Source organism: Nematostella vectensis, chromosome 4, assembly GCF_932526225.1.
Source record: "Nematostella vectensis chromosome 4, jaNemVect1.1, whole genome shotgun sequence".
NCBI lineage: Eukaryota > Metazoa > Cnidaria > Anthozoa > Actiniaria > Edwardsiidae > Nematostella > Nematostella vectensis.
This window is the reverse complement of record NC_064037.1, coordinates 5,318,984-5,346,702: the sequence shown is the minus strand read 5'-3', so window position 1 is coordinate 5,346,702 and position 27,719 is coordinate 5,318,984. Positions and strand designations below refer to the sequence as shown.

The following is a 27,719-nucleotide window of genomic DNA, read 5'->3' as shown; positions in this document are numbered from 1 at the left end:
CTCAAAACAGTTATTGCCTGACATGTTTACAAAGAACAACTTCTTTTTTTCTATAGATTGATGTTCTTGAAGCAAAATACGACAAAGCATATGACATTCGCCAAGCTAAAGATGAGTCAAACCTTGCCAACGACTTCCACTGCTTAGTGCGGGTTGACGAAATCAACAAGACGTGGGCAACCCAGTACTTCATGCCTGATGAAGACTAGAAAACTTCAAACCCAAATAGCAAACTCCAACAATTAACACTGCTGCTGCGAAAGCTGACCATCTTTCAGGTTGAAATTCTTTTACTAGAGTGCTGTTGTCAAAACCTTGTGCTTCTACACACCTGGAACATGGTCCCAGTTTTGTAGAAGACCAGCTTGTCTAGCAGTTTGATTTTTTTCCCAAGAGAGAACTGCAAATTTATACATAATATGTATTGCTTTCATGCCAGAAATACAACCCCGGATCTATAGTTGGTAAGATTTCTTATCTGTTCTTAGTAATTCTTAGTAATCCTTATTCAAATACTGTTAGATACATTCTGAAAAAAATTGAATAAAAAATTATCTGGATGAGTATCAGGTTTTGTGACTGGTGTTTCGGTTTCAATTATTCTCATACAGAAGAAGCAGATAACAAGTAAACAACATCTTTAAAACTTGTTTGACACTGACACAAATTTTGTTGTTGGCTTTGTAACGACATTTAGAGAAGGTTCTTAGAGAAAAAAACTTGTATAGAAGAAAAAAACCTAGGTTTGAGACAGCATTACAACTAGAACAGTTTTGATTCAAGAAGTAATTTCTTACTACCATTAATGCACTAGTCTTTTGAAACCCCCACCCCCATGATCCCGGGAAAGTGTGAGGTTAATGTGGGGGTTGAGAGCACTTTTGAACAAGAATCTGTCCTGAGGGGGTGGGAGAATTGAAAGTTTTCAACTCTTAAGAATTGTCCTAACCATGGGAACTTGGGGACAAATGAATAACATCACAAATTTACTATGCAAAAGTCTGGTTTGAGAGAGACTCTTCTTCTTTGGTAGCAGGCAATTCCAAGTATCAGCATGTGGCAAGCTGCATGGCGAGATGTGCAAAAACAAATAAGAATTATAACTAATGCCAGATGGAAATAATTATTTTTTTTATTTTTTTTTTGGTAACTGTTATCTTTATAGATATTAGTACATATTCGCTGAAGTGTACTGGCTTTAAAAGATAATAGCTTATATCAGATTACTTGTTGTTGGTAGTTGACTATAGTTTGCATCCCAAGGGGCATTTGACAGCAGTTTTGTCCCGTGGGGGTGGGGCCTTTTCTCTGTTTTGTACAGGGTCAAAGTCTAATCCTCCACCTTTCCTCTTGACCATGGGGTGGGGGTTTCAAGTGACTAGTGCATAAAAAGCAAGTACCAACCTCTCTGACACTAGTCTTATTATTAACTCTGTCCACAACGGATTGATAACTTATTTCCTTAGAAATATAGATGTTTTATTTAGCATCTTTTTCACATTCTTTAATTGAATTTTATTGTATACTCTTTAAGATAACTGCTCTTCCTTGTTAGTCAATGGTACATATCTTACCCTCATCAGTTTCTTTCTCTTGACATTATCCTCTTCGTCCTTATCTACCTGTTCTAGCCATTGGGTACCATGGTCTGGACCCACTGGTAGAAGAATCCTTCCTCCTGGCTTCAACTGTTTAACTAACTCTTCTGGAAATGGATCAGCGGCGGCGCCCACATGGATGGCATCGTATGGTCCTTCTGAAATAATAAAAGAGGCAAAATAAGTTCATATTTACCCATTTATTTTGCTCAAGGCTCAGATTCTTTCCTAAATGACTCTGCTGCAGACTATTTCTAGTAACCTCTAAGGACAAAGAAAAAAAGCACTGGAACCTTTGGTATTACCATGAATAAGACACTTCTATATCCCAAAATGGCCTCCAAAATTAGGGTGCGTTTTATAAGTGGAGCTATGTCTAGTATAGCTCTGGTTCTAACAAAAACTATAAAAACAAGTACTGTCAGTCAAAATTTGACTAGTCTTCTTATATTTGTTAAAGAAACAACTAATGGACGCTTGCCACACTTGCTACTTTATTTCACATACCTTGAGAATATCCTTTTCTTCCATCACCAGTGACCAAAATAAGTCTGTTTTCTTCCAGAAGGTTGGCATTCCCCTTCAGGACATTTTTTCTTGACATATCAACAAGCTCTTGGATGTGATCAATCCCAACCACTTTACCAGTCTTCCCCACCATAATGGCCATGACAGCAGTGAGATAACCACTCCCTAGAAATGTGAGCAGGAAGACGTCTCAATGATTTTATCATTGACTAATCATTTTAACCCCCCCCCCCCCCCCTCGGTTTTGCAATATCATCAGTCTAGGGTAGTGGTATTAGATGCTTATTTTTCAGGGTGGAGTGGGTGGGGAGGATAAACAGAAACCCCCCCCCCCCCTCGGTTTTGCAATATCATCAGTCTAGGGTAGTGGTATTAGATGCTTATTTTTCAGGGTGGAGTGCGTGGGGAGGATAAACTCATGGCCTCATTTAACCACCTCCCCGATCAGTTAAAACCTACCCGATCCGACATCCAGGACTTTTGCTCCTTCTCTTATATTGTCTTTGAGTAATTCTAAAGCGTGTGCGTGCATGTGGGGAGCACTTATTGTCACTCCATATCCAATGAACTGAGGAGAATCATTGTAGGGGTTGTGATGGCAGTAATTCGCCCGGTCAACCATTCTCATAGCTTCCTCAATTCGGCTTGACTTTATGATGTCGAATTGCCTTAGCTGTGTTACAAGATCATTGTTATTTATTCCATGAGAGTGCCACTCCATTCCTGTAGAGATGTCGACTTCTTCGACTGCGACTTTTGGTGCTGATGTTGGTTTGTTGGTCTCTGTTATCCAATGCTCCCCTTGCTTTGAACTTCTCCCGCACTTATCTTTAAAACAGAAGTCTGTTTCTGCGTTTGCGTTATGATAGCAGGAGCAAAGGATAGTAGACACAAAGATAATAATACTTAACGCTACCTGTCTTTCGCGACTCAAAAGCATTGCTTTGCGCGAAAACAGACGTCAGACGCGACGACGAGCTACAACTTTTTTTAAAACTTCTCACATGTTCGTGGATTCTTCGTGAGCCTCTCGCTTGTGACCGACAACTCATCGACTGTAGACTTCTATTCGTAAAGACCAAGTTGTTTTTAGCCGGTGCTGTCTTCTTTATTTCACCATTTTCCTTATTGAGGTAGAAAAAGTTTGTTTTATAATCGGCATTTTAATCATTTGACTAAATTGTGTTTGAACCATTGGTGAGATTTGAAGGTAATGCTTATGGATGCGAACAATTCCGGATAAAATGGCGGATATCGAGATTTCCCGTAATGGCTGTTCACTTGGTTTCGGAACTCGCACAACTTTGAACATGATTCGTACACGATTTCCCAACGTACCTCAGATATCAACAGACGAACTAGCCGCCATTGTACGCCGAGAAAGCTCTGACGAAAGTGAACGCAAGCTAGTACTTTTGGTATATATTGCATAGCATATGCTTTATTATATTGTATTGAAGGGGAAGGGATATGTTTTAGGAAGGGGGGGGGGGGGGGGGGCAGCAATGTGGCGTTGATCAAGGTTAAGGTAATAGTTACTTGATTTTGCCAGTGTAAGGTTAGTGGTAATATTGGTCTGTCATTCTTCACATACACTCTTTCTTTTATAAGAACCTTTTTATAAGAATGTCCAGCCTGAAATTACATCAAATTTTAAGAACATTCAAGGTGCACAGGGGGTGTGCAGTATGCGCGCGCACCCCCCTTTGTGGCTATTGGGTCACTTCCTATTGGAACCTTCAAATACTATGTTTTTTCTCATAATAATATATAATTGTGCACCCCCTGCAGCTGACCCTGGGTTTGCGCCGGCATGTCGAGGCTAATATAGCAGAGAAATATTGCGTTTTTAGTCCTGATGCGTATTAAAATGCATAATTAAATTGTGCTCATAATAACAACCTAATATTATTGCTATTGATCATCTGTGTAATTCTCTTCATAATAATTAATTGTGTATTACATTTTTATATCCACTAACATTTAAGAACATCATTAAGATCATATTCAGCCTTAAAATGTTCCTAAAATAAGAACGGTGTCAACTGAAAATTAGACGTACTTATAAAAAATAGAGTGTAGTGTACTTGGACAGTGCTGTGCATGACAGGTTTTAACAATTTTTTATGCTATGATGTTTAGATCATAATTTTACAGTGGCTTCCACTAATGTAGACGGATCTTAACCATGGATCTAATGAGGCTATTTCTAGCTTATTTTTACATCCTTTTCATTATGTAGGATACAAGAAGCAAGAGTGAGTTTAGTGTCAGTCATCTTCCAAATGCTATTTCAGTGAACCCAGACATCTCTGACATTAAGGATGTAATCAATTTAATCGACAATGCTACAGGTAAGGCATGTTAGGGATTGCAAATAAAGTGGCTTCTTGTATGTCTACAGGCTAATTGTTACTGTTAAAAGGTAAAGAGTTGGAAAGTATGCTCATCACTTTTTATTTCAAGCTTATACAATTTTTTGTCTGTTTCTATTGCATCTAAGGAACACAAATAATCCTTCAGTCTAGGTCTCAGTCTGCAGTATGTCTTTAAATTCATATTTCTTACACATGATATACACTCCACTCATCAGATCTGCGAAATGTGCCCCTCCCCTAAACAGTGTAGAATGCAGCATTCTCTAACCCTAAAGACATAACAAGAAAGAGATGGACATTTAACGCTCACAGCTTTTATAGAAAATTTACCTAAGATGTGTATTTTTTTAGACTCATCAGAAGAGCAAAAGACTGTGGTAGCTTACTGCTCTATTGGATACCGATCATCTGCCATTGTTGACAGGCTTATGAAAGAACTTGGAAAGCCAGAACAAAAGGCAATTAAAAATAAAATGAACCTCTATAACCTGGAGGGATCAATATTCAAGTGGGCAAATGAGAGAAGGCACATTGTAAATAACAATAATGTGGCAACTATTTATGTGCACCCATATAATGCAGTCTGGGGCAAGCTATTGGATCATGAACTTAGAAGTTATGAGCCAAAGTTATAATTGCTACTTAGCATCCTGCTTTCTGCGCCCCTCACCCCACTCCTACAAAAACAGATGGGGGTGATTTTAACCCTAAGCAGTTCTTACCCCTAAGAGAGCTTATTGGGTGTGGTCAAAGCGATGTTTAACTCTTAGAAAGCAGCTAAATTAAACACATTTTTAGTTTTGCTGAATTCAATTGCCCCTCCATCAAGCACACATCTCATTTCTGATGGCTTTCATGTCTAAGGATGGTCCACTTTACTTATATAGAAAGACCCCCCCTCCCCCAGAGTTTTTTTCTGGTGAAATGAAAGAAGATAATGTTACAGACATTGTACAGTTTATTTTGACGTTATTTACATATTTGAGTTTTGTAAATATTACCAGGAATTCATTAATAGCAATAAAAAGATTACAAGCATACAGTATCTTAGTAAAATTATTAAGAACTACTTTTAGCATTTAAGACCTTCTGTAGAAAGTAAGCATGCCAACCTGGGTCTTCAGTCAGCTCTGGATGAAATGCAGTGGCCATCATATTGTTTTGAGACACTGCTACAATAACTGGTTTATCACTAGTGGGTAAGTCTACTGTAGCTAAAACAGCCACATCTGGACTATTGATGGTCATTACAGCAGGAGCTCTGATAAAAACACCATGGCAACCAGCCTGGTCAACAGGTAGACCTTTTGTTCTGCTTCTGAAGGCAGTAATGAGTTCCTCACTCTTAAGATTTAATGGAGCCTCGAAACTGTTTAGTTGTCTTCCAAAGAAATTCCTAGAGGTTGTAACATCAATTCCTCCAAGCTGGAAAGAAGGAGAAAGTCAACGAAACAGTTTATACAAACATACATATACTGGTAATGGTTAACTTTCTGGACATGAAATTACATAATGCTGCAAGGTGCTTTGTCACATCTTCTTGTCTTATGTTTAATGGTCATCTATTACTCTAGCATCCTCACATGCCAGGGTCCATTCCACTTGTACCCAGGGTCAAGGAAGAAAAGAGAACCCAGTGATAGTAAGGACTGTTAAATCTTTGATAGGGGCTAGGGTTACAATGGGTCCTATGGGTAAAAACACGGTTGGAGTTACGTAAATACCATGGTTCCAATACTGCTAAGGTCCTTAATCCCAAGGGTGAACTGTTTCAAGCCTTTTTTTCTTTGTAAGACCGATCCAATAATGGAATGCCTTGCCCCAAGCCACCGTCAACATCCCAAATATTACACTTTTCTGCAATGAAATCACTAACGACGCTCCCTCTCTTACCTTGTCTTGTCCGCCTCCTTTCTGCCCTTCAAGGCTATTCGACATCAAGATTAGCCCTGCGCAAGTCCCCCAAGCGATTGCTTTCCTCTCTGGCGAATGGATCCATTCTCGAATCCTGACATCCAGACCATTTGAGCGCAGAAACAAACCCATAGTCGTGCTCTCCCCTCCCGGGAGAATTAGACCATCAAGGTCCGCCACATTCTCAGGATCACGAACTTCGACGACTTCCATCTCGATCAACTTTTCGAATTGGTGATATTTCAGCGCCTTCATAAGAGAAGCTTCGTGCTCAAAGAACCCCCCCTGAAGAGCCAACACACCTATGCGCAGTGTAACGGCCTCTTTGTCACCCATAGCTGATGAGAAAGTCGGAAAAGTTTGAGCTAGATAGTATCTGGCACGTTTTGGTTTGTAATCACACGTCGAAACGCATCAGGCGTTCCTGACTCGTACCCAGGACATCACTATTTCGCCAAAATGAAGGTTTTGTGCAGTGCTTACAACAGTAATTTTGTTTTATTTTTAGTTATTCAGAGTTTCTATTCCCAAAAAAGTTTGGGATACAATCTTGATTGAGAGTTCGGCAATCTGGCTTTTTATTGCTCGCGTTAAATAATGAGCTCTCCTCCTCTCCCCTCCCTACACGGAGAAGTTATGTAATGAGCAGCCAGGTTACCCAGTACACGTGTAAAGTACATTGCGTCAGTGATCAGTTGTTCTTTGCGGGCTTTTGACGCTCAGATTTGATTTTAGACGATCTACACCGCTAAAATGAGCGATTCTCTCCCACACACCATTAGAAATGACCCAACAAGCGGTAAATACCTCTTCTATTTTTTTTACTATTTATTTTCTGTTGTATTGCTCCTCTGAATTCAAAACGTTTGTTATGCAACCCAACAAGCATACTATTTTGACTACTGTTCCTGGAACCATTTTAGTTTGTTGATACCAAGATCGATTTAGAACATCCATATTTATTTAGAATCTGTATGCTAAGAGTGCCTTTAAATTCGACCACAAAATTATTTGCATTACTTTGATGAAAAAGCAAAATGTCTTCAGAGAAAAAATGAACTTTGACAAAGTAATGTGGGAGATATTAAATTATAACTCCTATTATCAAACAACGGCATTCCCAACCATATCTAAAAGCTGATAATTGATTTTAATCAATACTCCCTGGCTTCTATAATTTAAGGGTTTTAGACAATTACCTAATTTTATACCAGGACAAATAGTCCAGAAAACGAAATATACTGTTTAATATCATTGCATAATGATACCCCAGGTATGTTTCCAGGTTACATAGCTGTCAACTCTCCCGCATTAGGCGGTAGTCTCAAGGTTTTGAACCTTTTCTCAGGCCTAATTTTCTTGAAAATATCCATACATTGACTGTATTCTCCCGCATTAGCTATCTTGGTACTTCTGATACATTTACTGTATTTTCTCAAGATTTTTACTAAGGTGAGGTTGACAGCTATGAGGTTATGTCATCTGGTTTACACCTAACTCAGTCAGAGTGAACAGAGTTATGAAAATTGCAAACAAGCTTCCGATTAAATGTAATAATAAAACTGCAATAGTGAAGTGGTATGTAAAACATAAGTACATCTTATTTCAGAAGTCAGCAACTTATCTTTAGAAGAAGTGAAGAAGGTGCCTGGACTTGTGGCACCATATCAACACAAAACAGGTAATATCTGAAACTGAAGTAGTTTTTATTACAAATTAAATTCATTTGAAGGACATTTGAAGTACAAAAGTTTTATCAGAGGTGTACATGCTTTTGCCCCACTAGTCCTGTATAAAAAAAACAAGCTTGTTACATTTGTATAAAGATAAGCAAATAATTTTTAAAATTATACAAAAGTTTTGTAACTGTGATTCTCAGGGACTTTCAAAGTCAAGTCAGGTCTGGCTCAGATGGCCAAAGGTGGGATTATCATGGATGTGACAAATGCAGAGGAAGCTGTTGTGGCAGAGAATGCTGGTGCTTGTGCTGTGATGGCCCTGGAAAAGATACCTTCAGATATCCGTAAAGAGGGAGGTGTCGCTCGCATGACGGACCCAAAGGTATTGACTGACTGTTCTTAAAAAATGTCCTTGAATTAGTGTCACCCCTCACTATTTTACACAAGCCTTGCAGTACTATGATTTTAATTTTTATATATTTTGTTGCATTTTACCTGACTTATTAGTATTTCTCCCTGTAGCTTATCAAGGAGATTATTAATGCTGTCACCATTCCTGTCATGGCAAAAGCAAGAATTGGACACTTTGCAGAAGCACAAATCCTAGAAGTTCTTGGAGTAGACATGGTTGATGAATCAGAAGGTTAGAATTATAAGCATAAAACTTTAGAAAGATATTGTAGCAAGACAAAACTGCTTTTTTTCTGTAATGCATAGAAGAGTTGTGAGTATATTGTGTATATTTGTCATTTTACAGTTTGAGACTTTTGAGATTAAAACCCTTTTTTTAGTCCTCACTCCTGCTGACGATGCAAACCATATCGACAAGCACAAGTTTAAGGTGCCGTTTGTGTGTGGTGCACGTGACTTGGGCGAGGCACTCAGAAGAATATCAGAGGGTGCAGCTATGATACGCACTAAAGGGCAGGCAGGCACAGGTATATACTTCATATAGATATTTTTCTTCAACTTTTAGTTCCATTCCATTAGACTAGATAACTAGATATTGTCATTTATCTTTTTAAACCAGAACAATAACCATGGATAAAATTAAGGGCAACACTCTCTAGGGATTGATTTGATACAAGCTAAAAGGTTGAGGGTAGCTTTGTTTTTTTTTTTTTTTGGGGGGGGTGGTTGGAGGTCTCACCCTCCCTCCCCCCCTCCCCCACCTACCCCACACTGGGCTTTTCTGCAGCTGTAGCATGATTTATTTGAATGCTTTTCATTGTTTTTTACTAGGAGATGTTTCAGAGGCTGTTCGTCACGCCCGTGCAATTCGCTCACAGATTCGCTATGCTCAGGGGCTTGACAAGCCAGAGCTGTATACTTATGCCAAAGAACTCAGGGTACCTATGGATGTACTAGAGAGGACTGTGGAACTAGGGAGGCTACCTGTGGTGAACTTTGCTGCTGGAGGACTAGGTACTGTGACTATTATTTTAAGGGTGTAACATTTATTTTAGATTTTAAAATGCATTATCATAACCCTTAATAACCATAAGTACATAATATCTAAGGTATGTATTGAAGAGTTTGAACCTGGGGAGGGGAGTGAGGTTTTTTGGCCATTTAGAGGACTTCTAACCTGTATACATATACCCTGAGAACACATAGTTTTACTGAAATCCAATACAGTTAGTGTTGAATAAAAACCAAACAAACAGGGTTAAGCAAATTTATGTAGTTTTTTTTTAATTTTAATTTTATTTGGGATCATATTTTTTTCCTCTAATGAGGTTTCCATAATATGTTGGTGGCCTAGTGTGCTAGCGCGTCAGCCACTCACCGCTGTGGCCCAGGTTTGAATCCTGGTGCAAACAGGGGATTTTTTCCGTGTTCCTGCCTTGATTCGAATTTGCGTCACAAGTTAGTCGAAGTTATTCTCCCGTGTTTCCAGTCTTCTCGGATAAGGACGCTAAACCGGAGGTCCGGTCTTTTCAAGCTGCACTACACTAACCTGAACCGAAGGGATGTGAAAGAACCTCTTAGGACGCAATAAACCCTGTGGCACAGACCCCTTATGACATTGCTTACAGTGCTTACTAACAATACACTAAAGGGGGGTACTTGATTTGGAGCCTAGCATTATAACTGGTGGAAATTGAATAAATGTATAATGAATGAATAAAATGTTAACAGTATTGGCCCCTTTCTTATTTATTGCTTTTATGCTAAAAGACTTTCTATTTATTCTGTAGCAACCCCAGCTGATGTGTCACTTCTAATGCAATTGGGTGTTGATGGGGTGTTTGTTGGCTCTGGCATCTTCAGAAGTGGAAACCCAGCCAAGCGCGCCTGGGCAATGGCTCAAGCTGTCACTCATTATAACAATCCTAAAAAGCTTGCAGAGCTGAGTGAGGATCTAGGGGAGGCAATGTCAGGAATTCCTGCCAAGGATGCAATCCAATTCAAGTGAACATTAATTATTGATCATTGATCATTATGTCAGCTATTGGGTAGTATCAGAAACTTAGGTTTCTGGTCATATTTGAAAGAAGAGTAGCTAAAAAGTGATCATCAAGACAAAAAAACTGATGTCAACCTTTGTGCCTTGAGTTTGACTAAAATTTTTGACAAGATTGTAAAGGTTTTTCTTGAAGATCATTTATATTTTTTATTTGGCTTTTGGGGGACCATTATTTTTGGGGGGCATCAAAGGAAAAAAATCAGTTTCGATTGCCTAAACATCTGGAAAGTTTTTACCGAAATCTGGGTTGGATTGTATTCTCCTTACAATAAAAGATCATTTCAGAGTGTTTATGGTAAGATTACTAATACTCGGTACATCTATCTCTGTACTATTAGTTTTTTTATTTGATTTTTAATCTTATTGTTTATAATTTTGTTGAAATCAAATTATCTTAATTTCTACAATATTCATGCTCAGAGAACCAGCAATCTAAAGGGCACAACCAGCATGTTTAGAGTGGCGCCATAACCCCTAAGTGTCTTGGAAGTTATCAGTGGCTGAATGATCAATCATGCGTATTTTTTCTTAATGTTACCCTCTAATATTCTCTAAAAATATTTTGGCATAATTTAAGGTAAATTATTTAACTGAAACTGAAATATTGCCATGCCGTTATTGTGTAATAATTTGTTTAATGCAAAAGAGGGATGTATATTAAAAATAGTATTGATAATCTTAAAATCTTCTATAAATCATCAATCAAAACTTCATGGACACCACTATGTGCCTGTGCTTTTCTTCTTTGTATGACTTCATCTATGGCCAGTACTGTAATTGCTCGAATAAGCGCCTCCTTTAAACCCCCCTTAAACAAGAGCGTCGCCTAAAGGAAAAACAAATACGAAAAAAGCCCCCTCCCCCTGTGTAAGAGCCTCGCCTAAACGGGGAGAGGTAGTGTGATCAAGAAGGGCTCACTAAAGGTTAATGGAAAAGTGACAGTACTGCTGCCCCGCCTACATTTTATTATTGAATTTCACATAACCCCCACTCGGAGAAGCCTGGGACAAATATAAAAAAGGAAATTCTAAATCCGTTAGCAAATCCATTCAATCTTTGTACTTTATGCTCTGAAAGCAAAAACGGGCTCCTTGGTTTACCAAAGCAGACAAAATAAGGGACACCTTTTTATTTTGTGAGGGCGTTTCCCTTACGAGGAAGTTGACAAATATTTCGCTAGAGTCTTGGTATACACCTTCATCTCAATAGAAAGTCCCTAGTCATTGCCCTCATCCTCCTTTTCCATCAAATTCGCAAAGTACAACTTCTTAGTGAGCATCGACAGTTGGCAAGCCATCTGCTTATTGCCAGCGTTTGAATAGAGCGATGCCATCGCGTGATTGACACGTGTCAACATGCTCATCAAGTCCTCCCTATGCGAATAGGCAAGAAGTACATCAACCAAGCAGGATATGAACCAAGAGCCCATAGACGCTAAATTGGCTTCCATGTACGCACAATCTGGAGTGTACCGTCGGAATGATACTTTTCCTTTTGTAGTAGAGTACGCGATTAGAAAGTCTGCTTCGGAAGGAAGTGTTACTGGGAGTTCTTCCTCGTGATGATGATTCCTGTGACCACGGCTTACGACATAGCCTGGAAATAAGGAGCTAGGGATTTAGTAAAGGTATATTCCGAGAGTATTCGAACTTAGGCGTTTCAGCTTAAATAAAGAATTACTTAAAGACATTTTTTTCTATTCGTCCATCTGTCCGTCCATCTGTCGATCAGATCGAGTTTTGTGTTTGTCCGTTCATTCGTCGGCCGTACCTCTGTCTGTATCCGTTCATCCTTCCGTCTTCTGTCTGCCTGTTATTGCCTGTCCTCCCGTTTGACGACAAGTTCGGTCCCTCCATTTGTCTTGTGTATGTCAGTCCGTTCATGTCCGTCTATTTGTTTCTTGTAGTCGTTGTTTGTTAGTTGCACGGTACTAACCTTTATCGACGTCGTCTCCGCGGCATGCTTGTATGAAGAACAGTTTAGGTTTAGTAGCAAGCTGTGGACAGTTGGTTCCCTGAAACTTGCCCGTAATCTCGTCAACATCCACAAAATTAAGATCGTTCGTCAGGATCCCATTCTTGCCTCCGTGACTCATGATCACACAGATGAAGCCGTCATGATCAACTGGAATGGCAAGTCTGTCTCAAATGATGCCACAACGTTCAAATTGTAACTATCATATACGATGTGTTTGATATCATATATTAGAGTAAAAATAAACGCCATTTTTTTTTGCGGAGATTTCTTTAAACCCAGCCCGAACAAGGCGGCGACGATAATTAAAAACAACATTAAACGCTTCAAAGTTTTTAAGCAACTGAATAATTATCAACTTTTTTCTTTATCTGTCATCTCTGTTTACGATAAATTGTAAAATTTAAACGATTACAAAATTACGAGAAAAATGCGGAAGCGGGTGGGTGAGTCAATCAAGGGCCAACTCGAAACAAGAAAAAGAAAATGCTTTGTAAATAAATGTGGCAAATTATAAGAATGCTTCGAATATCATATTACATAGTGTCTACTTTTGTCTATATATGGATGGTCATTCCAAATAGAATGGCCCTAAGATTGGTATTTAAAGTTCCAGGAGGCGAAACTGATAATGGGGTAAAAAATATTACCCTGTGAAAAAAATGGGAGCGGGGGGATGGGGGAGAACACTTACCAAGAATAGGATCCTGACGTGCGGCCTCAAACACATCCGTCATTTCTTTCCTGGTCAGATCATAGTGAATCGCGCGTGTCATGAATCCAGCTTTGTCCAGGAACCGTTGAAGGTTGTGCATATCGGCACTCGCGCCGCTGCGAGGGGCTGGTTTCAGCAGGAAGTTCACATTGTTGATGACCAGTACGTAGGGATTCTTGACGCCGTCATATATCTGGTCCATAAACGATGGGCATCTGGGGATGTCGAATCGGAGAGAGTTAATCCATTGTAGTTACCTAAACCATAGTCGTAGTAGGCCTCGAATTATTTATTATTAAGAAAACACTGGGGGAGGGGGGGAGTGAGGCACAGCCAAACCTACTAGTCATTTCCTTTTAACTTTTTTTTAAAATATTGAGGGGCACGTGCCCCTAGTGCCCCACCCTCTGCTATGGCCCTGTAAACATTTTATCTCGATGAAGTACGGGCACTCGTCTCCCATTATCAGCTTGTCGAAATGAGTTGGAAGCATCATTTCTCAACTAATCAGTTTATCAAATTATGTTGGAAGAGTTTCTCACCTTATCAGCTTGTTGTGGTGTTGTGGCGGGAGAGCGACTAGGAGATGGCGCATACGGGGAATGTGTGTTATGTTAAGTCGCGCCATTTTGGCTATCATGTTGGGAGAGTTTCTCACCTTATCAGCTTGTCGTGGTGTTGTGGCGGGAGAGCGACTGGGAGATGGCGCATACGGGGAATGTGTGTTATGTTAAGTCGCGCCATTTTGGCTATTGCTGAACGTTCTCCCTCGTCCAGGCTTTGACTTTGCCAAGAGTGCTTTTTATTGCTTTTTAACAAACCTAAAAGCAATAATAATACATTAACAATTTCGCACTTCTCCCAACCCTAACTTGCGTTTGTTGCCATGGTTGCTCATGGTCGCACGTCGACATCTTTAGTCGAGCCTAAAATAGCCCGACGTTATTTAAGATTTGGTGTTGGACTTGTTCGAAAAAGTGCTCACGCATAAAACACAAATATATTTGAGTTGACCATGAAATTCGCAACAGAGCTCATGGGGATTAAGGACGTTATATCCTCGAGACCAGCAGGACTGCCGCAGTTGCCAAGGCAAAAAGCATCCCGGACCGGAATACACGCCCAGATGGGTGGGCACTCTGTGATGTCGTTCCTGATTGGCTGCGTAGTCTTAATGATGATGCCAGCAATGGTTTCGATTGGTGGATACATGGCCGCGTGCGCCGCACCGTTCATCGTTACAGCCGCAATCTTCTCTGCTCCCGCTATTTGCGCTGCGGTCTGCGGGTTTTTCGTCGTCGCTTGTATGGCCTCGACAGCAAGCGCTTGCCTCTATGGGCTACATAGACTGCATTTGGGTATACAGTATAGGTCCAGAGGGACCTTACACCCCCCAAGGGAATACGTTATGGACCTGAATTCGCCCTTGCGGGTTTTTTGGAAGGAGTGCCAAAGGCAAGGATTTGTCGTCACGATGAGGTCGCAGATCGTAAGGTTCTCCGTCGCGCTGCAAAGAGGCCACACAAGTGGACCTCATTCGTCAACATTCTAATGGAGCTATGGCTAACCCTGGTTTGCTTATTCGCCAAGGCCGTCATTCTAATGGTTGTCATGTCATACCGTTTTTACCGCAAGCTAGTTGGGTGTTACACCGGCCTCGTTCACCTTACTACCGACATCGTTTACCAACTCTTTTGGATTCGCCTGGTCGCTGTCTTCAATGGCATATTCAGCACTGTACAGAATGCAGCATATCGAGTGATCATGTACTGGGTGAACGTGGTACTGGGTGCTTGCGGGATGGCTGCGGGACACGCGAGGAAAGTTATACACTTCCCGCAAGAAGTCTTATCGCGTTCCCGTGTCCACATTCTACACATACAACACATCACGCACTCCATCCGCCGCGCGGTACCCATTCTCGGATTCGTATCCGTCATCCTCGACGCCACCATAATAATCCCATCCCTGGTAGTGGTTTATCTCACACGCACGTTCTTCGCATGCGTTGAGTACGTGGTTATTGTCACCCATAGCTGCGTGGTGAGAAGCCGATCACATGTGCAGTGCGTGGCCGCATTTTGTCTTAGCCTTCCGCGTGACGTCATCTATGTGCTGGTGCGTGATAACAGTTGGGTAAGACCGCTTGGGAAGTGTAAGAACATGGTTGCGACACAACGTGGAGCTTCCCGAGATCCTCTCTGATGCGACAGAGCATGTGTTTACACACGAGATCACTGCAAAACACCGAGTACTCTCCTCGTCATCGCGGATGCCGCAGAAGCAGATCTTGAGCACTGCACATGTTCGCCTAGGAAACCACGCCTGAACTTGCTTTCTCCATCACTTCACTTGAACATATATATCAATGCTATTGTTGTATTTTATTTGCTTCAACTTCTCGTCTTAATCTAATTATATTAGAAATGTGAACAAGTAGAGATAGGATTCATATAAAGTGCGATCATAGGTTATTTTTTAACTTGAAACTTTTATATATATGGGCCGATCTAGGGGTGCCCCTCATTTTTCAGAAGTTTTGTATAAAAATGTGAAGAAGTATAAGGAAATCCAAAAAGGAACAATAAATCCTCACCACCCTCCCCATCCGTAACCTCCTTGCTTTGGCTCACCTTATTGGCATGCATAGAATAAGACGTTTTTGTGTCCCCAGAGATGAAATTTTCTACCCACACAATGACCGTATAAACTGATAAATCCTGTTAGTATTCTAAATCCAATTCTCAGTTTCTCCTGAGGAATTGATGATAAAACAGACTAAAATTCCCCTATTAAAAAAAGCAAAACATTATGCGGAAAGGCAAATTAATAGTAGCACAGCATAAAGAAAACAACATTCACAAGAAATGTTCAGAAAGAACTGCTGTCACGCATGTTATAATTGGCATTTTGGCTTTATAAACCCGGGAACTGACTGAGACAGATAGAAACGAGGGGTTTCACTTTGATCATATATTGATATCAATCAGAAGAGGACTGGCTGATTGCAAACAAAAAATGCGTTTTATTATCATTTTTCTTTTTTATGAAGGAACTGGGCTGCTATATATCGTTTTATTGTCGACACAATGGTGCAAACTATAATATCGTTTTTACATGAGGATGGAAGATAAAGATAAATCCACGTAGCTGTACTTCTCAAAAGGACACGTACAAGTACTAGGGAAGGAAACCTAAGCAAAGTTTTATTACAACGGACAGAAACCGGAATTAGATTTAGTACCGTTTAGTACTGTTTTTTTTTTTATTCTGTAAAAGACCGCGTGAATGAGAACATACGTTAAGTCTCATCTGTTTGAGAAAAGCGTTACAAATAAAAGGGAAACGTCTTTCCGTAAGAATGCGCGATAAAATAGGAAGGATGCCAAAAATAAAGATGTGTGGCACGCTAAAGTAAAATAAATAAATGAAATAAATAGAGAGGCACCATCATTTAAACCCTTACCTAGTCGTGCTAGCTGACCCCTTTGCGATGTGGCTACACCATTATGGTGGCTTGTGTCATAATTGTAGCCGTCCGCCTGTTCACTGTCCGGTTCCTGATAGCCATTGTTGTCCGATGTGTCCGGGACATCTTTATTGAAGTCACAAGTGCACCCTTCTGCTCCGAGCATCGCACATTCACACCGTAGTAATCGATGGTACTGTTCGTTCAAGTCAGCGATCTGCTTAGACACAAAGGCTGCGCAAAAGGCTTTAACTTCGCGTCTATTACTACTCCCGGACTCCATTTTACACGTTGCTGCTTCGAATTCGCGTATTGTATATATGACAAAGTCTATTTCTTATGTGCGTCCGCTTGTACAGCTACGATTTGATATCTAATCGGTTCGAAAGCTTTACAGTAAAACACGTCCGACTTTCGGTTTCCATATGACAAAATGTCGCTTTCCAGTTTTGAGACTTCCGTTTTCTTCAAGTGCTTGCATTTTTCTTGATTTTTTTTTCCGCGCGAATTTTTTTTTACATCCGGTCAGCGGTTTCAGTTTCAAGATGGCATCTTCTAGTTCTGATGAAGACGAGGAAGAAGCGAGAAAACTTGCGGAGATTGCTGGAATAGTGGACAAAGGTAATGCGTATACTTAGCTCTCGATATCTTTTTAGTATGCGTATCATCTCCTCTACCTTAAAACGTAACCACGTGTGTCTGGTGAGGACGACGACTTTAGAAAAGTTGATAAAAAACGCGCCAACATTCATGTACTTATATTATATACCTGCCAACCCCCAGGCTTAAAAAACCGGGAGATTTTTTAGGGGGGGGGAAGGGACGGGATGGGGGGGGGATTTAATCAGAAGTTTTGCTCAAAGATGTGTGTGTTCTTTTATTTTGAAACTTTATTATACAGTTACACACTGAGCACTATGCCTGTAATCGAAGCGTGTAAGTTTCCCGTCTCAGGTTAAGGGTGTTGGGACATTTCTCTGAGGGCCGTTGCTAAGGAAACTTTGTAACACTATGAATCCGACAAATATTTGTGAAAAAAAAAAGAATTTTGGCATAGCATCATTGGGCTATTTTGATAACCAGATTAACATTTTTAATTCACACTGCCTTTTATGGCAGTGAGGCTGTTATGCACCAGTCAATTGACAGCCCGGCCCCCAGACCCCTGGGTCATACCGGGGAGGTAACACGGTCATGCAGGGGATTTAACACCTAATCAACACCTGTTGTCCACCAGGGGCCAGGGGATTTAACAGAAGCCCTCAACAGGCCGGGAAATGGGGTGGGGAAGTGACGCTGAACCGGAAAGTGCGTTGGTTTTCACCGTTTTTTCCCCTGACATATTCAAATTATAATATTTCAACAAAGATACTTGCTTGCAAATCTAAATATCTGATAGTATAGACTGAAACAAATAAAGTTTACCCCTATCTATCGATGTCTGTTGATTTTTAAATTTGGGGTAGCCTGTGGTGAAAATACTAGAAATGGCCCGAAAGTGGGTGTAGTATGCATACGCTTTTTTCTCGCCGAAGTTTAGTTCACTGAACATGGCAGCTCAAAGGAAGGTATGGCTTTCGATGGTGGGACGTTATCAGAAAACAGCGGGGCCATGTATCGGGGGTTTTAACAGCGTCACATGCCCCGGTGGCCAGGAAAGTAACGCATTTCACACCACATGAATGTTAATTTCCCCACTATGTCCCAGAGGTCGGGGTGCCGTGGTTTCAATTGAAAGGTGCATTACCTGGTACTGTACTATTCACACTGTAATCAGATATTATCTTTTATGTTCCAGCTATTGCTAGCGAACGGACTTTGAGTTAATGTGTCTATATACTATAGTTTATTTTCCTTTTCTTTACAATGAGTAATTCATAAAGTGGTGCCACATCTAGCAGAAGCGGACTCTGTGACCTCGCGCCGGCCAATTACACGGCTTTGGGCGCTGGTTTAGATGATTTAGATTTTGAATTAGGGGGGTGGGTCGGCAAGGAGCATAGGACTCCAAAAGCAAAGACCGCAGAACAAGGCGCTAGACTGAAAACCCTGGCCATTAAGAAATTGAGCCCATTTAACAAAGCTCATGTATTTGGCCTTACAATTTGAGTTGGCAGAAGTGCTGTTCTGGTGGAAATTGAACAAGGTCACCTATCCTGGCAGGATTCGGCACATTGAGCATTGTTTTCCTGCCATTTGATTTTCTTCCATTTATGGCTTGAATAATTTGTGTGAAAAAAAAAAACAGAACTGATTAAAATGCCTACGTCTCTAGCCTGCGTTTCTGTGCATTTTCAGCCAGAATAAAGAGTGAACTCCACAGAAACGCTTGTTATGCAGGCTACTATGTCCCTAGTTCGAAACATCTTCTGCATCACAATTAAGTGGAATTCATTTGTTAGATGTTGCACTAATGTGGAGGTTTTGATATCATTTGCAGAGGTAGAACATGGGGGATTAAAGAGTAAACATGAGAGAGTCATACCCCAGAAAAGTTTAAGGTAAAAATACTTTCAAAGGACTCATAAATACAGTATAGGCCTCGGTTTCAGGCAAACTTTTCTCAAATACCAGTGACATCAGAATTTGCAAGTTTTTGCATTGTTTTCTCCTAAGCTCAAAGAATTCCCGCCGGTTACGTGCATTGACTCCAAACAAGAGCATGCACTGTATTTTTGCTTCCTTAGCCCGTCTGTCCAGCAGGCATAGTACAATTTAATACTGGACTATTCTGAATTTGGGCTAAATTTTTATCTCTTTTTGATAATGCCTTTTATGTATGATTTTCAGAAATTGGAGAAAGGATGAAGAAGAAAATGAAATATCAGACACTCTTATAACACCAGAGTTCAGAAAGCATGTTGCTAAGAAACTGTACTCTCATCTCAATAGGTTGGTGAGCATTACAAAGAATGTTTTGTTGTTTGAGATAGTCATGATGCCTATTTGATTTCTACAATATCTTTAAGCTGTATCAAGGAGACATCTGCGAAAGTTAAGATATCTAGCATCTCTCCTGTTGGTGATTGTGGGATCCTTCTCTTTAACTCCTCTAAGAGAAGAATCATTGACCCTGAACTCACTACACAAACACAAGCTGTCAATAAAAGAACAAAAGCATTGCAGTCAGATTCAAGGTAAGATAGACAAGTAATGCATATTAGAAATTTGCATGCAGGGGCATTGCAAGGGAGTTTTCATTAAATCTATAAATCTAATCTAAAAAAAATTATTGCATTTATCTGGAAGATCAAAGGTCATTCAAACAAACCTTTATGGCTGTGTTGGTTAATCAACATGATTGTGACTGATTTTCAAAAAAAAATACTTAACCCATTGCTCCTGGCTATTTTTTTAGCTGAATTTACAAAAAACAGACTGAAAACAGATACCTCCCCCCTATTCCGAGTTTTATACAGCCCGTCAAAGTCAAACACCACTGCACCTGGTCAGCGGTTTCCTAGCTTTCAACAGTGCTTTGCGGTCCCCACTTTTAATCCCTCGTCATTGTGCTGATGTGAGCACAAGTTGATGGTTGCTTGTATTTTTCATAAAAAATTCAGCTATGAGCATATTGGGAGAGTGTCCTAGGACATCATAAAGTCTATTGGGGCATACTTGAGTGCTGTGCTTATGGATATTTGCAAGCAAAGGTGGATTCATGGTGATTTTTTTCTTGTTTGGCTTTGCCTGGATGAGAAAAACATTTTCTAATAAATCACAACAGCTCTCCTATATGCTGTCTTTTCTGAAACCAAATTGATTCCAAAATTGTTTACACTGATATTCTGGGTCTGTATGACCTGGAATTGATTTGTTTGGCTTCGGGGTGGAAAGCCTTATAAAAAAAACATCTGTCTTTGGGGAGAGGAGTGTTACTGGCCCTCCCCTCGTGAATTTTTCCCTGGATCTCCCAGAATGCTTTGCAACCCTTAATGGCATCCAAGTGGGCACTTCTCAAAGCCACAAAGGTACAGGCCGGTTGAGGGGTCAATGTCTTAAATCAATTTTTCAACCAAACAAGTACCTCTTAAAAATCTGGCCCTCACATGTTATGTGTGCATTTTTAGCTTTACCCCCGATTTGCTTTCAGTGACGGTGAATGTGAAGAGGATGTCGCACGTTTTGCTGAGGCAGCAGTGTGTGGATACACAATTTTATCAAATGGATCCTCAAAAGGTAACTCTGTATGTCCTCATCCATGTGTATTTTTTGTTATTATTACAAATTTTTGATAATGATTATGTCATAACTAGTGAGTCATGTGTATTCATCATAATCACAATTATAACCATCGCAATAATAATCAATATCATCATATGAGAACCTTCTTTATAATTGTCATCATTATCATTATCATCATATTAAAACACTATTATTAAAATCATTGTCAACATGATCATCATAATAATTATGATGATCATGTTTGATTTAAATAATTAAATCAAAATTATAACCGTTACAATCACCATCATTATAAGAATCTTTATCATCGTTGTTATCCATCATGGCCTACCAACATTGACATGATAAGTTGTTATCGATTTTTAAAATGTTCTCTTTGCAATATCCAATGTAGATACAAAAGGTAGCGAAGTCAATGGATCGAAGAGCAAACAAGAAACAGAACCAAATATTACCGAGGAAATGTCTCGTAAAACAAAGAAGAAAAACAAAAAGAAGACCCGCGACAGAGAGGAGCATAAAGTTAAACACTCACATTGTGATGTTATGAAACGCCATAAAAAGAAGAAAAAAGACAAGACCTCCTGATGGCAATTAGTGTGAAAACGTTTAATCAGCAATATATATATTTTTGTTTCCTTGTGTTGAAGAACACAAACACAAAACCAGAATAGAAACGTTATCAGTAACAAATTCTAAAATCAAAAGTCTTAATGGGATGACAACTCGTGAAACTGTTCATCCTCGGTAACCCAAACCCCTCGGTGACCCACACCCCTGGGTGACCCATACCCCTTGGTGACCAACACCCCTTGTTGACCCACACCCTCGGTGATCCACACCCCTCGGTGATCCATGTTCTGTATGAAACCGTTCATCCTTGGTGACCCATACGGTGTCATGCCCTGTGTCAGAGCCGCCCTTTACCCCTCCCCTGCTTGCCGTGCAGGTCCAATTGACTGCAAAGGCCTGGATATTTAAAGCCCCTGGTAATTCTAGGAAATGGAAACACTTAAGTGTTATTTCCATTATTTGAAAAGTGGGTTGATTTGTTAAATAAGAGGCATCTCGATTGATGCTGTCTTACTGTCGAATCCGTTGTATCGCGATGCCTTATTGTCAAAACATTGATTTGTTTTTCTTTTGGGATTTTCTGTTCTGCCAGTCAAATTATTCTAAGCCAATCAGATTCTTGCCATCTCTCGCCTAGTGCAGTTGCCTGGCTTTCTGTCGCGACACTGTCAGTGTCTGGTTTATGTCCAGAGGATGGCCAAGGGAAGTGCACAAAGCGAGACTCTGATTGGCCCAGAATGGTTTTACTGACGAAACAGAAAACCAAAACAAATCGTGTTTTGAAAACGCGGGTCGCGATACAAAGGATTCAACAGCAATTATAATCAACTTTCAGTCTTACTTGTCCACCAGAGGTTATTCGGAAAGAATGAGATCTTCGTTCCAGAACTTTTTTGATGTTCTCACCCAAAGCATCGTGCACACCTCGAGCATTCTGGTGTTCCTAGAATGCTGTCTTACTAATACACGCATTGTGGAACTCCTCCGTTTACAACATTGGAACTGATGGATAGGAGATGGAGGGATAAAATATATATAAAAACTCAATGTCAATAATTACACTTTTACGGCCGCAAATGAACGCACCTCGTCCACTTTTTGCAGGTCATCAGTTCTCGTTTTGTTTGTTTTTATTTTTGCTTTGCAAAGTTGATTTCACGAATCCGGGAAACACCCGTCATTCTTTGAATAGGAGTGCCTTGTTCCACCAGTTCAGACTTTTATTCACCATTATCTTTTTCATGCTGGTTGTATGTGTAGAGTTGAGTAGGTATATTTTCCTTGTTTGTTATATTTTCAGACCCTATCAATTTTTCTTTGTCCTAGTGATATACCTTGTGACGTATTATACAAACCATTGTTTTGAACAGTCACAGCGTTCTCACTATTCTCAATGTCTGTGTAATAAAACACTGCTTTCTCCTGGTCATGCGCACAGCAAATAATCGATTTTAAATTACCAGTCTGTCGCGGGCTCACATATCCCATGGTGCAGCCAGCGGCGAGTTCAACGCAGCGAAAAAGCGTTTGAAAGGCCCACCAAGGCCATGGCTGGGGAGAATCGTTCTTATAAATATCGTACACTGCAAATATGGAATAAATCTGCAGAGCACAGCTAACCAATCCCAGCGCTGCCACCAAAAAAGTTATTCGCACAAGTTTAGTCAGGCTTGTCTTTCCACCATGCGCATGCGCTTCGGTGTCAATTCGCTGACCAATGCTACCGACATCACGGGAGCTATTTTGCACGTGACGTATAATTGTAGTCCCCGTATAGACGAAGGAAGAGCTGAGAGCGAGGCTAAAAACTATGAAAAACACTTGGCAGGCGATGCTGAGTGATTTCCAGTCTGCAAATATAAAGATAATAATTTCCGTGACAATCGCGAGCGAAAAATGGGTGATTATAATCCCAAGGAGGAACTTCCAGCTTTGAATTCTGCTCGGATAAAGCCTCATCTCCACGACTTGCAGAAATACTAACTGAATGAATGAGAACGCAGCGGTTAAACAAGGTAGACCAATCCCAAAAAGGATCCTGGTTAATAACGCCGGGCATGATGGGAGAATGTAGCATTGCGGAGACTCGTAAGGATTGATGAAAAGAAACATCGCACGAGAGATCCCGAAAACCAGGAGCATGGAACTAACGAAAATAGAAAAAATTCGTCGCCTTTTTTGTTTCACACGCATCATTGTGATTATGGAGAATGCAGCATATAGGGTCAGCAGGGTAAACATGGCGCCCAGGCCAATCCAGTGAACTTCCCACGCGCCAAGCCATGTAGCGGTCGCATTTGTCCAATCAGGTATCGGCTCGGCTTTAGATTTCCCTGTCCATTCAGGTTCAGCGGTCGGTGAGCGTTCTGGAATCGGAGTACGCTCGGGTCGAGGCGATGATGGCTCAGGTTCGCTCATGCTGAAAAAACATATATTTCAAAGCAAATCTTAAGCTTTTTTAATTACAATTTCTTTGTTTGAAAAATATTACCTATGGTATTGCTTATTTTTATTGAGTTTTGGAGTTTTTTTATTACAATTTCCTTTCCTATTTTAAATAAGTAATACTTTGACACATTTGGAACCGTTCTTCGGAATATACTTCAACACACCAAATATTGAAGGTTTTCGTTGACAAACGAGTAGAGGATTTGATAAGGGAGGGAGGGATGGGGATATTGAGCAGTTATTGTATCAGATTTGGCATTTTTTATAAAAGAAGACCGCATTTTGGGCTTGGAAAACTTTTAAGTATAGTCTTTATAAATTGAACAACTCGAACGCGTCAACTCGAAGATTTTTACACGCGCGGTATAGTCACATCTTACTGGTTTCTTCCCAAGTGAAAAAGGCCGTTCTCGTCTTCCTGGTATTAACTCCCTCGTCTTTTGTGACATAGGTCCAACTGTTGGGTTATTGTGTTCTACTAAACTTGACGGGTATTGTGAATTGTTCTGTATTATGAATTATAATTATTTTGTCGAGATTCAGTGACTCACGCTTTCTTGCATTTCCAATGAGATTTGAATGAATTATTCGTACGATATATTAATGGTTTGGTTTACCAGTAGCTATTAATATAGCCTGTTCTGCTATTCGATATTCGTCAATATAGCCGTAAACTTAGATCAATTTTGTTGTCTAATTGTGCTTTATAATCATATGACCCTCTCACTATATACAGCACTTATCAGCTGACCAGTGTACGGTTAAGTTATTACCTCTTGAAGGCGCTTACACAGGACAATCAGATCTTCGCCCTTTACTGCTTGATAACAAATCGCCTCCTTCGATGCATGGACTAAGTATTGTGACTCTTCTTGTATTCTCGTACTCAGTCCCCTCGCTGCGCAATACAGGTGGTCAAGGGATGTCCCAACCTCGTTCCCAGGGTCTTCTGGGTAATTTTCAATATGGCGTCTAGCTGAAGAAGACCCTGGCGGAGGCGGAGGCTGACCCATTTCCACAGGTAGACCGACTCTAGAGTATTTCAAGTATGTACAAAGATTCAATATGGCGGACGGCAAGGGAGAAACGAAGTCGTGGAAGGAGGTTATAATGCTACGTTTCTGAAATGATCAAATCTAAGACATCCTGAAACTCAAAATTGTACGTCGTTGATTTAGGCAAGTTTCATCGAACATCTGAACCTTACTTATGTTTTTCATGTCAAGGTCCCTTACAAGCCAAAGCTGACAAAACAGGCTTGGCTTTTAGTATATTTCATGTTGGTATTGTTGCCGCTCCTCGCTCCCTGCCGTCGTAAAAAAGAGCAAAATATGGATAAACCACTTCCACCGTATAACTAACTGGCAAAAAAAGAACCTAGACGAAATTTACCGAGCAAGGGGATTTGTAAGTACACAATCTTCTGTTTTCCCGTCATATTCTTATAGCCGTTAGAAAACCGAAGCATCTTGCGTTATAAACATCAAAATGTGATTATTTACGGATTTTGCAATTCCATTTAATCCAGGAAAGCTAAAAGTACTTATTTGATATTTTTCTTGGTATTTTTGTGTGTGTGTGTGTGTGTGCCCCCTCCCTTGTAGTACCATATAGGGAATAAACGAATAAGACTTCAAGATGATATGTATGGGTTGTTGACTTTATTATATTTGGTGGCTCCCAGAAGAGCCTTTGTTTTGTTTTCTCGATATGGCTCCTAGAAGAGGTGTTGAGTTTTGTCTGAGAGTGTTCAAGGAAGTCCCATGCCTAGCTGTTTCTTGTGCTTGCAGATCCATCCATGAAGAGAATCCATATCCAGATCTGCAAGTGGTGTGATCTGGATATCCTTGAAATGGCTGTGGGCTCTTGCATGAACTGGCTGAAATGGCCAAAGTTTTCTCAAATCCCGGACCATCCCTTGCTGGTCTGCTTCCGAACTCACAGTGGAATGGTGAGAAGAGTTGTGTAGGTGGATTTTTTGGTCAAAGTTATCCAAAATGGCCTTGACGCCAGCTGCTGCCTTAGAGGCTCTGACCATGGCCTTCTCTGTCTTGTTTGTTTGTCTGATTATCATTTTTAAAGATCAAATTTATCATATACAATCATGTTCATGTCACAGGGGGGGTGCTTACCCCCCTCCCCCCCCCCCCCCACACACACAAATTTCTTTACACTATCTGGCACGGTTTACGTTGCTTGCGATTGCTTGATAAAGACGATATTATACCATTTTAATTGTTTTAACTCCCCCCGGCCCACACTTCCACCCCCATTTTTTTCGACCAGTCCACCGCCCCTGTGCCAAAGGCGCTACCCTACTGCGGTAAAATTTGGCGAAGACAATTAGTCTTCACTACAAGTGTAAGCATGTGGGGCAACACTCAACTGTTTTGGCCCCACAAATTTACTCTATCATTCTCTTATTCTTAACGCCAAAATCTAATTATAAATCACTCTACGCATCAATCTAATTATGCTTGTGTACTCCACTACTCCCAATTGAAAAAAATGATATGGGGGGGGATTACTTCCAAAAAGCCAACAATGACAAGCCGCCACACGTGTTTAGATTCGCGGGCGTTGTTTTTTTTTTTTTTTTCATCAGAAAAAAAATTCCCTACAGGGTGCTATCCTACTCTGATCTATTTAAAAATCATTTACCTCTTCCGCGGGTGTCTACACGCGGGTGTGCGTGTAGAAATAGCGGGTGAACTCCCAGTTGTTGACGTGCTCCCATTCGATTCCTCGAAATCAAGTGAACGGGCTGACCAACAAAAAACAGATTGACGAAGAGTACCAGCCTTTTTAGACGTTTGATATGGTGGTGAAAACTCCTTCAGACGTTTGTTCTGTTCTTCCCTCGTAATCCATTGCTATCTAGATTTATAGTACTCGCTGCACTCACCAAGATACAGATGAAACCGCACGAACTCTGCCAATAGTGGTTACAAGTTTCCAACTTATGAAATTGGCACCAAACTGCTATTTATACGCAAGTATCGGATCGAAAAAGTACCAATCATAGGTGTTTTAGTTATAAAATGTCCAATCGAAAAGTTCCCCATTCAAGTCAGACCCCTGCGTAAACATAGATTGAGGATTCGCGCACTACAGTGGGTTTTCAGTTGCTCAGTACATTTGAGTAGCAATGTAATTGGCGGGTTTCGATCCTTGCCAATGTTCTGTTTTCTCCAAGCTTTCGCAAATACAATACAGGATCGAAAAAACACGCCAACTTATTTGATGTGTCGTCCCGCAGAGAAAACACCCCATGTGTGTATATATAAAACGGCGCGCGCTAAATATTGTTTGGATAGTAAGCAGCTCTTCTAATCATGAATTCGTTTTCCCATCCTCTCCGCTTCGCATTAGATGCTTCTGGTTATGAAAACTTGTGAAACAGATTAATCTGCTGGAACTAAGCTATATAGGCAGAGATGGCATTGGTGTACTACCCACAGGCTACGGGAAGTCGGTAATATTTCACATTCTACCAGCCATGTATGACTTCAAGCGAGGCCTCACAAATGATAGTATTATTATTGTTGTGTCGCCCCTCTATTCTCTCATCAATGACCAACTTGGAACTCTCAAGAATCGAAAGATCAAAGCAGGGGTGCTAGCGAAGGCTAGCAAAAAATTTAAATTAAATGCTGTAATTGAAAATTGTGAGTACTTTAGGTCCAGCAGAGAGATTTGTGAGAGCCTAACAATCTAGGACGAAGAACATTCTGTTGCTATAATGGATATTATCAATGAACTTTTTGAAAATTGAAAACGCTATCACC

The 27,719-nt window shown here is 40.4% G+C and overlaps 7 protein-coding genes and 1 long non-coding RNA gene across 10 annotated transcripts in view; 4 read left to right on the top strand and 4 right to left on the bottom strand.

The window, feature by feature from the left end:
* Window positions 1-566, top strand: part of LOC5502475 (nucleolin) — a 2,684-nt gene extending 2,118 nt beyond the window's left edge. The window contains exon 3 of the mRNA XM_001623600.3: window positions 57-566. Within this exon, the coding sequence (XP_001623650.2) occupies window positions 57-209 (153 nt within the window). The 3' untranslated portion in view covers window positions 210-566. The remainder of the gene's footprint in view (window positions 1-56) is intronic.
* An 891-nt stretch (window positions 567-1,457) lies between these two features.
* Window positions 1,458-3,330, bottom strand: LOC5502484 (protein-L-isoaspartate(D-aspartate) O-methyltransferase). Its single transcript, XM_032370738.2, has 3 exons — window positions 2,586-3,330; window positions 2,106-2,291; window positions 1,458-1,756 (listed from the first exon to the last, which is right to left on the bottom strand). Exons 1-3 carry the CDS (start codon window positions 3,064-3,066, stop codon window positions 1,530-1,532), a joined length of 894 nt encoding a protein of 297 aa, XP_032226629.1. The 5' UTR covers window positions 3,067-3,330; the 3' UTR covers window positions 1,458-1,529.
* LOC5502476 (pyridoxal 5'-phosphate synthase subunit SNZERR) lies at window positions 2,771-11,292 on the top strand. Of its 3 annotated transcripts, none has more exons than XM_048726257.1 (8): window positions 2,771-2,905; window positions 4,369-4,480; window positions 8,028-8,099; window positions 8,298-8,479; window positions 8,620-8,740; window positions 8,889-9,035; window positions 9,340-9,522; window positions 10,299-11,292. In XM_048726257.1, the coding sequence occupies exons 1-8, from the start codon at window positions 2,858-2,860 to the stop codon at window positions 10,514-10,516; spliced, it is 1,083 nt and encodes a 360-aa protein (XP_048582214.1). In that variant the 5' UTR covers window positions 2,771-2,857; the 3' UTR covers window positions 10,517-11,292. The 3 variants fall into 3 exon arrangements, with proteins under 3 accessions (XP_048582214.1, XP_032226628.1, XP_001623651.1); XM_032370737.2 differs by lacking the exon at window positions 2,771-2,905 and adding an exon at window positions 3,350-3,544; XM_001623601.3 differs by lacking the exons at window positions 2,771-2,905; window positions 4,369-4,480 and adding an exon at window positions 6,902-7,217.
* Window positions 5,445-6,836, bottom strand: LOC5502485 (probable pyridoxal 5'-phosphate synthase subunit pdx2). The gene is made up of 2 exons (XM_032370739.2): window positions 6,398-6,836; window positions 5,445-5,929 (listed from the first exon to the last, which is right to left on the bottom strand). The coding sequence occupies exons 1-2, from the start codon at window positions 6,752-6,754 to the stop codon at window positions 5,564-5,566; spliced, it is 723 nt and encodes a 240-aa protein (XP_032226630.1). The 5' UTR covers window positions 6,755-6,836; the 3' UTR covers window positions 5,445-5,563.
* A 389-nt stretch (window positions 11,293-11,681) lies between the features above and the next one.
* On the bottom strand, window positions 11,682-17,262 carry LOC5502486 (caspase-3). The gene is made up of 5 exons (XM_032370736.2): window positions 16,723-17,262; window positions 13,915-14,077; window positions 13,236-13,471; window positions 12,503-12,691; window positions 11,682-12,163 (listed from the first exon to the last, which is right to left on the bottom strand). Exons 1-5 carry the CDS (start codon window positions 17,006-17,008, stop codon window positions 11,784-11,786), a joined length of 1,254 nt encoding a protein of 417 aa, XP_032226627.1. The 5' UTR covers window positions 17,009-17,262; the 3' UTR covers window positions 11,682-11,783.
* LOC5502487 (protein CUSTOS) lies at window positions 17,245-21,603 on the top strand. Its single transcript, XM_001623602.3, has 6 exons — window positions 17,245-17,346; window positions 19,166-19,226; window positions 19,516-19,617; window positions 19,695-19,862; window positions 20,819-20,904; window positions 21,305-21,603. Exons 1-6 carry the CDS (start codon window positions 17,271-17,273, stop codon window positions 21,496-21,498), a joined length of 687 nt encoding a protein of 228 aa, XP_001623652.1. The 5' UTR covers window positions 17,245-17,270; the 3' UTR covers window positions 21,499-21,603.
* LOC5502477 (proline-rich transmembrane protein 4) lies at window positions 21,499-24,836 on the bottom strand. The gene is made up of 2 exons (XM_001623615.3): window positions 24,705-24,836; window positions 21,499-23,902 (listed from the first exon to the last, which is right to left on the bottom strand). The coding sequence occupies exon 2, from the start codon at window positions 23,899-23,901 to the stop codon at window positions 22,780-22,782; it is 1,122 nt and encodes a 373-aa protein (XP_001623665.2). The 5' UTR covers window position 23,902; window positions 24,705-24,836; the 3' UTR covers window positions 21,499-22,779.
* Window positions 24,837-24,926: 90 nt separating this feature from the next.
* LOC116609911 lies at window positions 24,927-26,160 on the top strand. The gene is made up of 2 exons (XR_004293191.2): window positions 24,927-25,338; window positions 25,722-26,160. It is a non-coding gene; the product is annotated as an uncharacterized LOC116609911 (long non-coding RNA).
* The last annotated feature ends 1,559 nt before the right edge of the window (window positions 26,161-27,719 follow it).